General features: G+C 39.8%; 1 protein-coding gene across 1 annotated transcript; it reads left to right on the forward strand.

The window, feature by feature from the left end:
• The first annotated feature begins 437 nt into the window (after nt 1-437).
• C2H10orf67 (chromosome 2 C10orf67 homolog) lies at nt 438-10,073 on the forward strand. Its single transcript, XM_075022649.1, is given in 6 exon segments — nt 438-631; nt 2,857-3,007; nt 5,333-5,398; nt 5,400-5,477; nt 6,209-6,283; nt 9,400-10,073. Coding segments are annotated over 6 exon segments (717 nt in total). The 3' UTR covers nt 9,553-10,073.
• The last annotated feature ends 1,321 nt before the right edge of the window (nt 10,074-11,394 follow it).

Genomic DNA, 11,394 nt, shown 5'->3' on the forward strand with positions numbered 1-11,394 from the left:
TAAGCCGCTATTCTGTATTTCCTCCACCTTTCCTTCTCGTTCGTACGCAGCTCAAAATGCCCATCTGAACGTCTCACCTCTGTTCTCAAACAGACTGGAGGAGGGGGAAGTGGGTGAAGTTCAGTATGAGGTGGGGATTGTTGCGCTTGGGTCCCACACTACATGCAGTATTCTCTGAAACATCCCACGATGTGGGGAAAAGGCTTCTTGACCTGACAATAATTTACCTGGAGTGCATGAAGTGTCCTCAGACCGTTACTCTCCAGTGAGGACCTAGCCATTTGTATTCTCAACTTAACAGCGCTTTTAGCTCAAATAGCAAGTCTTGCGTTCGCCAGATGCTTGTAACAGCGAGGAGGTTGGCTGAGGGTGGGGAATCGGTTACCGAAGTAGATTAACGCGTGTGGGATGAGAAAACCATCGCGAAGGAAAGCGAGATGATTCGCGGAGCAACAGCGGCCCGGCAGCAACCAGGAGAGAGGGACGAAGAGCGTTCTGCCCCTCGGCAGATGGGACGCTGGGGTCGGACGGCTCTGCTCCCCTCGGGGAGGTTTCCCAGGGTGAACCACACACCGGGCTTTGCTCCCGCGGCGGGCGGCCTGCTCGGCGACTGCTGGCGGCGGCAGCGCCGGTGGGGGCCGCGGCGGGGCGGGGGCGGCCGGCGGGCGGGGGCCGGTGGGAGGAAGCCGTGCCTCTGCGGCAGAGGCCGGGGCGGGGGGAAGGCGCAGCGGGGGGAACCGGCGGAGCCGACCCCGACTCCGCCGCCGGCACCGGTCCCAGCCTCGCACGTCACTTCCTGCCGCCCGCGGGCGGAAGCGCCGCCGCCCTGGCCGCCCCGACCGGCGCCGCGTGCGGGGCTGGCGGGTGGGGCCCGGTTGCCGCGGTTCCGCCGACGGCGTCCCCCGGCGGAGGGCGGGCAGGCCGGCCCACGGGCCCTCCGCCCGGCCCCGCAGACGCCGGAGCCGCTGGCGCCGCCGTGTGCCGCCCGCAGGAGCCGGAGCCCGAGCGCCGGTGAGGGGCGGGGGCGGGGGCGGTGGCGGTGGCGGGGCGGGCGGCGGGGCCCCGGGCCTGACCCGGCGTCCGGCTGCGGCCCCCGGCGGCGGCGGCGGGTCGCTGTCCGAGGGCTGTGGGTACCACCGCGCTCCGTGGAGATCCCGCCCGGTTTAACAACGGCGGGGGCCGAGGGCCGTTCCCGGACGGTGTTAACGGGACTCCGCTCCGCGGTGCTTTCGACCGTGAAACCGCACGCATCCTGAATTTTGCTGTCGGTAACCCTCCTGGAGTGAGTACAGGCCGAGCTCTCGCCTAAATACCTCTGTCTTACCTATTTAACAACGTTCCCTGTATTTTGCTGCTGTTCTGGGGACCGGCAGGGATAAGACCGTATCTGGTGTACACTTCCCTCTTCTGTTTTGGAAGAATCTGCCTTTACGTTTGATTAAAAGTAATCTATTTGTGCACTAAATTAAAGTTTACAGAGCCCATGGTAATTCAGACTTTCTGGCTGCACTGTGCATCTTACAGGGCAGCCTTACAGCTGGGATCGCAACTGCTTCAGTGGGGAGTTTCACATAGACTCATGGAATAGTTTGGGTTGGAAGGCACCTTTAAAGGTCATCTAGTCCAACACCCCTGCCATGAGCAGGGACATCTTCAACTAGATCAGGTTGCTCAGAGCCCCGTCCAACCTGACCTTGAATGTTTCCAGGGATGGAGCATCTACCACCTCTCTGGGCAACCTGTTCCAGTGTTTCACCACCCTCATCGTGAAAAATTTCTTCCTTATATCTAGTCTAAATCTACCCTCTTTTAGTTTGAAACCATTACCGCTTGTCCTGTCACAGCAGGCTCTGCTAAAAAGTTTGTCCCATCTTTCTAATAAACCCCCTTTAGGTATTGGAAGCCTGCTTTAAGGTCTCCCTAAAGCCTTCTTTTCTCCAGGCTGAACAGCCCCAACTCTCTCAGCCTTTCCTCACAGGAGAGAATGTTCCATTCCTCTGATCACTTTTGTGGCCCTCCTCTGGATGCACCCCAACAGGTCCATGTCTTCCCTGTGCTGAGGGTTCCAGAGCTGACACAGTGCTCAGGTGGGGTCTCACCAGAGCAGAATAGAGAATCACCTCCCTCGACCTGCTGGCCCTGCTTCTTTGATGCAGCCCAGGGTACAGCTGGCTTTCTGGGCTGCAAATACTTGGACTATATCTGAATATTCACAAAGTAAAGAGGTCTTTGGAACACCTCCAATTGAATGCTATTAAAATCTTAACCTATTTGCCCAGTTGGGATGACTTGTTAATTAGGTAGACCTGGGCAAGTATTTTCTGACACCATCCATTTCTAACAGAAAGGAATTTTGACAATGTTGAAGTGTTACGTTTTTAACAATCTGATGTTCTAACTTTTTATTAAAAATGTAACAATGGTAAGTGTCTTTTAGACTATGTTAACACTATGAAAATAATTAAATTTATCAGTGAGACAGAAAATCCAGCTCCTAACCGAATCTACAGTCCAGGATTTCTGGACTGATATATTTCTCTACAGAACACTGAAAATAATCTATTTACTGACAGAACACATTCTTTTCTTTAGCATTTTCTTTTATGTTCTTTAGCATAATGTTTAGTGTTGTTTAACTTTTTGTTATTTGTAATTTGAATAAAAAAACTTGTCTTCATGAAACAAACATAAATACAAATTGTTAATGTGTTTATTACACTTTTTTAAATTCTCCTCTATCTTAAAAAAGTCAGACAAGTGAAATGATAAAAAAAAAATAGGCACTTTGCCTCTGAATTTCCATTATTAGCAGAAGATTCATTAACTTGATTAATGCAAGTACTGTAATATTGCAAGGGTTTTTTTCAATTCTGTCTGGTTTTGGAGGCCTTGCATTTCAGATGACCTAAAAATAGGATATTACAGCACAGATCATGCTACGCAAACAGATATCAAAGAAATACCAGAATAAAAGGAGCTAGCTATTGCTGCACAAGCTTTAATCAAGGTAAATTTGGAAAGTATCATAACAGATACTTTCTGTACATACAGACAGAGTCGTCTTCATGCTCTAGAATGTGTACTTTTGTCACTGTCATCTCTGTTTTGTGTAATTCTTAAGGAATCTGTTTTGGCTTTTCTTCTGTCTTCATATACCTATTTCAGCTAAATTATATAAATTTCTGTTTTCAAAATAGAATAATATACAAGTATTGATAGATGAATTAGAGACTGGATTGCTTGGCTATCTGAATCAGAGGAAATTATGTAGGGATTAACATTGTTTAATGTACAAAAAAAGATAAACATAAGTTAAAATTCTGAAGGTTTAAACTTATCTAATAGTGACTAAGAGTCTGGAATTAAATGTGGGCCTGTCAGTTCCATTGATACTTGCCTGATACCAGTTATGACTATGACTAAGGAGACCTCACACATCTGATCAAGGAGATTAAATAAAATCACATACAAAAGCAAATTAGAAAGAAGATCCAAATGTATTATCTACTCTTGCACAATTATATGTGTATCTTCAGCAGTGTCTCACTGAAATTTAATGCATAGACTTGGGAGGGAGGGTGCAGTCCATAAGGAGGCACAGTGCAGTCTGCTTAACATAAATGCCTTAGCAACTTGTGGTGGAAGACGGGTGCCTCTAGAGACCTGCAGAGGGAGATCTGTTCCATCGGAATGAGGTGTTTCTGTCCCTTTACTGTGTAAGGAATTACGAAGGAAGGTGCTTCAGGATATAAAGTAATTACGTGCACAAAAAAGTTAATTTCCTGGAAAAAAAACCTTTTCTTTTTAGTTCTTTGATGGTATATATAGAGATAAGAACTAAAATTAAATGCTTTGGTACTATTTTTAGAAGCAATATCTCATTCTACCTCACATCCCTGAAAGACTTCAGAGTATTTTGCTTGTCTGAGCCACTGACAAGCAGAATGCTTTTCCTTTAACACTTCCTCTGTCACTTGTTGCTAAAATGCAGTTATTTTTATTCTTTTTACCATAAAAATACTTTGCAGAGTGTTGAATTAGGATTTATAAACAAGTTTTGACCACTTTCTGAGCTTACATTTTGATATTTGTATTGATACATATGTGTGGGTCTCCTTTGCATAATCTGACTAGTTACCATCTGGCAGATACTTGTGTCTTCCTAAATTAGTTATTTTTTTGAGAAAGCTAGATATTTTTCTTGCATAAATATTCTCTGCCTGTCAAATATTGAATCCAAATCTCTTTACAATATGCAGTACTGAAGGTTTGGAGAGGGGGAGTTTTTACTTTAACAGAGAACACTTTGTACATCTGGATACAAGGTGTATTTATATTGAGGGTCCACTCTCATGCTTTCCTTGCCTGGGACTACTGAAATAGATGCTTAATATTGTATATTCAGATCATCCATTTAATGAGTTACAGTTTCCTTAATGTCAGTTTTAAAATTTTATCATCCACAGGAGTGATACAATGGAGCGGTGCTTACAACAAGCATTACAAAGATGTCATTGATACTTCTGACATGGCAATATATATTAATTTTGGCACATTTTTATAATTTATGTTTTGTTCTGCAGAAGTAATTACAGTTTTCTTCATATAATTACTTTTTAATTTAATTAGAGACCATAATGGTGCAATATTTTGTATTTTCATTATAGAAGGCTCCAAGACTTTATTTAACAGTCAAATTTGTTATTTGGGCTGAGAATCAGCCTACAGATTAAGAAACCTACATTTAAGTGTCTCATGGGGTATCTTTGAGCAGGGCATCTAAGCTTCCCATATAGTCAGTGCAAATCTGTCTTTGTAGTCCGTGGAGATGTCTAAAGATATGCTACTTGGCCTCTGTCTCTGGTTTCAGAAAGGGACAGTTTCCTTTAGCCCTGTGTCATGTCTGCCAGCCCTGCATAAGATGTCTTTCATACCTCATTTCTTCTGACACTAAACCATGTGTGCACGAGCAACTGAGTCAAGTTCCATTGACTTCGTTGCCTGTAGCAGAAAATTCCTCACCTACTTCTTATGCAGACACCTAAATTTAGGTGATTTACTCTGCAGATGGAAACTCCTGCTGACAGCCTAAGAAGTCCAAAGCATGGATGTGAAGCTGTGAACTCTTGACAGGTGTTGAGACCCCTGCCCAAGTGACTGTTATAGACCAAAGACGATACTGTAGGGCATAGAAATGCATTAGATGCTTGTATTTACGTGAATGAATCTAGCCATCAGCATCTTGGAACCGAGTAATGGAACAGTCGCACTTTTCTTTTGAGTAGCTTGCTTTGTATATAGAAATAAATAATACTAAGATTTTGATTCTGAGCTTGTTCACTCCCTCCAGCAAAATTTGTTCATCTACAAAAGCATTATTCAAGCACAATATGAAGAAAAAAATTGAAGATCAGGCTTCAAATCTTTGTAAATACGTAAATGATCAACTGACAGACATTGAGTTTTTACATAAATGGGTAAAGAGAAAAATCCGTGTTGACTTACATATTAATCTTCACTAGATGCCAGTTCTCATTCATATAACTTCTTTGTGCAGACTGATACAATATTTTACTTAATGAAAAGTAATCCACAGAAGTATTGAAAATAAGGAAATAAAGAAAAGTGCTAATATAGATTTAAAAGTGACTAAGGTGTCTTTGCAAATTTGCAATTAAGAGAACATGGATTACATTGTACTTGGCATATTAACAACCGTATCTGGGAAAACTTCTTAAATTGTAGTGTGGTTATTTCTAATAAAATACTTTATAACAATATTTTAATAGGCAAGAAACGTAGCACACTTCCTGTGTGGATAAATTATTGACTGTTCTTGTCCCATGTGTTTGAAAATAGTAGTCAATGATCTTTAGGTAGTAAATCCCAGCCCATGCCAGCTTTAACACTCCCAGGCAATCATATTGCAGCTAGTGAGCACTCCCTGCAAGGGAGAAATATGTATAAAGCCTCAGTTTCAAGCTTCTGATATGAACATTAAAAAACCAAATATTTAAAAAATCAATACAGCAAAAAAAAGTTATAGAAAAGGAACATGAGCTTAGTCTTTTTTTTAAGTTCAAGAGCATTTAATTTTCTTAAATGAAAAGAAGAATATATAAAAGTTGTTTGGTTTGGTTTTGTAATTGCTTGTGTCCTTTTGTTGCACATCAAAGTTCTCAGTAATTTGTTACACACTGAATTGCAGAAAGAGGTTCAAATTCTACAAAGCTACCAGCAACAGTCAGGTGATGCACTGGCTGTTCTCAGAGCAAATACTGAGGTGGGCTTTAATTCTTAATGTGGTAGCTGACTGCTGGTCTGAGTATTAATATGTCATAAACTAATTACAGAGAATAGCTTTGCATTTCAAAATCTGGAGAAGGGTGTAATTGGATTTTTTGTGAAGACTAAGCATTTAAACTATATGGAATAGAAACAGAATAATTAACGCAAAAATACAGTTGTTTTTACAAGTATTGTTTTTTCCCCCCCCTTATGCAGTTTAGCATACTCAAGTACAGGTTTAGGTAAGTAACGTAGTTACTACAACATGAATGAGGTATGTTAGTAAATACCAGTGGAAGAAAGTAAAAATTACAGGTTTTAATTTCCTGACTAGTAAAAAACAATAGACCACAAAGTAGTCAAGCAGTGTAGGATTAGACCCAAATATGCAGTCAGTGCACACTTTTCCATCTTATTGAGGGTAGTCAAATCAAATGAAGGGATGAGCATACTTTAATTCACCGCAAATGAAGGGACCTTGCTTTAATTGATAGTCTGTGATCGGGTCTGTTAGGAGGCAGAAACATAGTAATCACATAAAATGCTCTTTGGTTCAGTAAAAAATGAAAATGTCTAGATAAATTTGGTAGTTGAACTCTAAGGCTACCTAATAGAGAATGGTGACCAGTTGTGGGCACTCCAGGTGGCTTTGTACTGCCCTCTAGGGACTGTCCCACTCACTTATTAACAGATTTCAGGATGTAATTGGAACAGTAAAAATAATCCAAATTAGAAAGTATAGAACTTAAATTTCATCTTTCTGCCCCCACATGCAAATGGAGCATGCAAGTTTGTGCTTATTGACAAAACAGTCAGTATTTAAAGGAAAGGAAGAAAGAAAAGAGAGGAAAGAAAGGAAGGAAGAAATAAAAAAAAATAAAACACTTTTATGGATAGTTGGGAAAGGTAGTGGGTAAAAAAAATTAGCTATAATTATTCTACTGTTGTTTATACATAGCCCAGTCAAGTGGAGATGTATAGTGGGAAGTGTGTGTAGTATATTAACAGCACATACTGTATAATACAGTATGTAGAAAATCATAGAGAATCCTGGAAGGAGAAAAGAACGTGTTGTTTTTACAGAATGAATGATCTGCTAGACATGTGAAGGGACAGGAGAACAGGTGCACTGGTAAATGAGTTCAAACCAGCATTAATCATGTGGATGTTTCAGAGAACACGGTAGAGAAATGTGAAGCAAAGGAGGAAAGTTCACGGAAAAGATATGAGGAACTGTGAGGCTGAGGAATTCTAAAAAGATGTGAGAGGAAATCAGAATGCTGAAAACACTGAGCAAGTGATAGAAGATGATACGCATTTCAAGAATGTTGCATAGCTTAAAGTGGGTGTTTAGAAGGCAAAAGCTAGGCTTTAGCAGTGAAGGAAGGGGTATCTTCTGTAAAGAAAGAAACTACAAGATTTATTAAGACTTCACAGAGAGTAAAGATGTTTATTTTTTACATTTGTTCTTCTTCATTCCTGGATAATGATATGTAGCACCATCACTTGAAGAAAGAAATTCTGCTCCAAAACCAAGTGTAAAATGGGGGGGGGGGGGGGGGGGGAACTGTGGAATGTTCCTAGCAATTACTTTAATGGTTTAAGCAGAGTTCGTTTAAAAGAGCGCTGTAGACTATATAGACTATTTGAAGAAAAACTATGTTCCTTTTAAAATTAGATAGAGAAACACTCCTTTTGGGAAGTAGTCACTTCTGAGAAGAATTAAGGGAGTGGCATTTGTCTCCTGGAACACTTCATCAATAATGTAGACATGTTTATGATGCAGTTATGCTGACCTTGCTTTCTTGATAGTCAAGGCAGAGAAATAGGTATTTTTTAGGACACAGTTCATCTGATCAATGCTAGATACCTACTTAAGGGTGAATTGAGTTGTCCTCTGGACTCATCTAACTTTCAACTAAATCTCCACAGACTATTAAAAAAGCAAAGTGTGACTAGCTAAAATGTGAGTGTCTACATGCGATCACGTACTGCTGCACAGACCATCTAGAATAATGCAAACTTCATTTTGTGTGTGAAAAGTTTTCTTTCCCAAGTGCAGCTCACGTAATCACTCCATGGTGAAAAATGCATACGAATGCCATGGAGCATATGGTAGCACTCTTCTCACCAGGGGATTGCAGAGTCAGGTTCCCTTTGCTTTGCTTTGTCTTTGGAAGATCTTGCATTACTCTTGGATTCTTCTGGTCCAGCTTCAGCAACCAGGTAGAGATTCACCTGGTCCCAGGTACGTGTGTAGTTTCGTAGGTGGGGTGCTCTGAGAAAGGAGAACTAACTGAGGTTGAGTCCACTGTGGCTGAGGAAATAATTGAACCCTACTTCTTCCGCTTCCTCAGCGAGTGCTACAGATGTTAATGTCTTACACAAGAGATAGTAATTTCTGCTAATATTAATATTTTAAAGAAGTTGACTGATACTTAATCACCTAACCTTGGAAAATAGGTGTCTCGGTACTCCTGAAGGAAGAGCTCAAACACACTTCTGAGCTTAGTGTTTCCTAATGGCCAGCTGTTGGCAGTACACCACCTTGGAGACATAGTTCTGTATAAAGGGAGGCTGCACATGTTGTTTTTCTTTGAAAGTATTATTTTTTATTTTTTGACTACATAAGAAGGAAATAATTTGTTGTAGGTGCTCTTTTTTATCCTTTAATGTAATTTAAACACTTTGCTTGTGCAATCAAGAAGATGCACAAATAAATGCCAGTAATGCAAAGATACTATTTTAATCGTTGATTTTGTTCATTCTGTACTTATGCTGTATTTTCTCCTTATTTTATTTCTTTTATGTTTTAAATACATTCTTTGATTTAAAATATATGGAATATGCAAATTTTTTCCAAATTTCCTTTTTCTTTGCTGTGCATTGAAATTCTCTAGTATTATAGATTATGTATTAGATACAACACACTTTTTGTTTAAGCATTTGAAATGTCAGATACAGTAAAATTTTATTTTGGATACTAGAACAGAACTCTCGAATGTAAAATATGCATTATGATGTGTTCAAATTACAAAAAATATTCTGTAGCTTTCAAAAGGTTTATGAGGCTTATGCAAAGTCTCACTGAAGAATCTTTTCTTGTAATAGAAGTATTACAACATAAATGGAGAAGACACAGCATGTTCACCAGGAAAACTGTTGAAGCTTTTACGTAACAAACTACACAAGGAAGAGTCCATAATTGAAGATCTGGAGAGAAAACTGCAGGAATACAAAAAAAAAAAAAAAAGGAAAGACTAAAATGGTATGTTTTTGTCAAAGATCATAAACTCATCCAAATGTGGAAATCTTTAAACAAATTCAGTGAAGTGTATTTCTAGTGCCATTATTTTTATAGGAAACATTAGGTTGGGAAGGTAGTAGAAGACTATTTGGGATTATCCTGTGCTATCGTAAGTATTTTGACTAAAATAATTTATAGTACTCTATTAATGTCACACAAATTTATATCAGTGATAGTCTGACCAAGAGTTGGTAGTTGTACTACCTTTTTAGATCTATTGTTTTAATAAAATAAAATATTTTATTAAATATTTTTCTAAAAACTTAACAAAAAAACAACTCCAAAAGTTTTAAAAAACTTTTATAAAATATTGCTCTCAGTGCTATTCTTATTCCATGCATGAACATCTCAGTTACAGAAAACTCCACCTCTGTTCTACTGCTACTTACAGAAGTAATTACATTACATCTTCTCGTGTTTCTCTTTGTTCCTACTGTCTCTAAATAACTTCAAAAATAAATATTTTCTTTTTTTTTGTTCAGAATTGTGTTGTTAATCATTTAAGTCGGCATTTTGAGTATTCACTGAAGATATATCTTCGTTTAAAATACAAAATAAAATACAAAATCCCTCATGTTTGATTTTTCATAACTCCTGGAGTAGAAGTTTATGGAGTATCACAGCTACTTGGGTACAACCATTAATAGACATGAGAAGCCCTTTTCAATTATGAATCTTTTTCCCCACCCAAATGCAGACATAAATAGCTAGTTATAATGGCTGAGAACTGTCCTACTTCTCAGTCCATAGTCTTCAAATAGGAAACGCAGTTCCGTCTCATATGTCCAAACATCACCTTTGTATCCCTTCTGTAACAGGGATGTAAATGTGTCCTTCTCCTACCCAAATTAACTATACTCATCTGCAGTTCACTGAAGTATGAGAAATCTGTAACACTTTTTCAAAACTTCACCTATGCTTTAGGCTGATAAAAAGCAGTCTCAGGCTCTAAGCCTGACACTGCATTGCTTTTTCATCTCTGCTCTCTATGCACCATTGAAACGTGTAGTACTAATGAGATCTGAAAATGCCATCTAACTGTGCTGGCAGCCACCTAAGGTAGACAGTATGGCCTGTAAAGGAGAAATATGGGGTCTACGATGTACCCTCTGAGGAAATGAGGTATCTCTCCCCAGTTGGAATTCATAGCTATGCAACCTGTTCTAGAACTGGATCATTAAGCCAGGTCAGTCATTCCTGCATACGGAAGGAAGTGATAGTAATTCCTTCTTGCAGCAAACTGTTAGCTACAACAGTCAACAGTGATACGGCTTATATCTCTTTTGCTTCATTTGGATAAGCCCCGATGAGGCTGTTTTATGAAAATAAATATATTTAAATGTTCTCTGTAACGAGAGCTGCAATCCAGGCTCCCATGTGAATATAGTAAGAGGCTGCCATTGCATTCTTTATGGCTCACATTTCTTCTCCAAAAGAGGAGAAGGCTGGATGTGAACAGGGGTTGTCATTATCACATTAGGCTATGGAATTCTAGGGGTACAAAATCACATCCTCACTATCTTTTAAAAGTTCTAAATTGGCGGGAGTACTTTTAGAACACCTAGCTGGATCAGAAAGCAGCTTGTAAAGAATCCTTTGTAACTTCCACTGGAAATTAGATGTTAAGCCTTTCATTGCTATTAGGGTTCAAAATCATTTGGCAGCAGTACTTAAACTGTCTTGCAGCTTTTAGCGGTACAAGTTCAGGTAGTTGTAGATTTTAGTGCCTGTAATGCAGAATTCTTTAGTGCATCATCAGGGATTTTGATGCAGATATTGGACTCTGCCTCTTAACCAAA

Source organism: Buteo buteo, chromosome 2 (assembly GCF_964188355.1).
Source record: "Buteo buteo chromosome 2, bButBut1.hap1.1, whole genome shotgun sequence".
Lineage (NCBI taxonomy): Eukaryota > Metazoa > Chordata > Aves > Accipitriformes > Accipitridae > Buteo > Buteo buteo.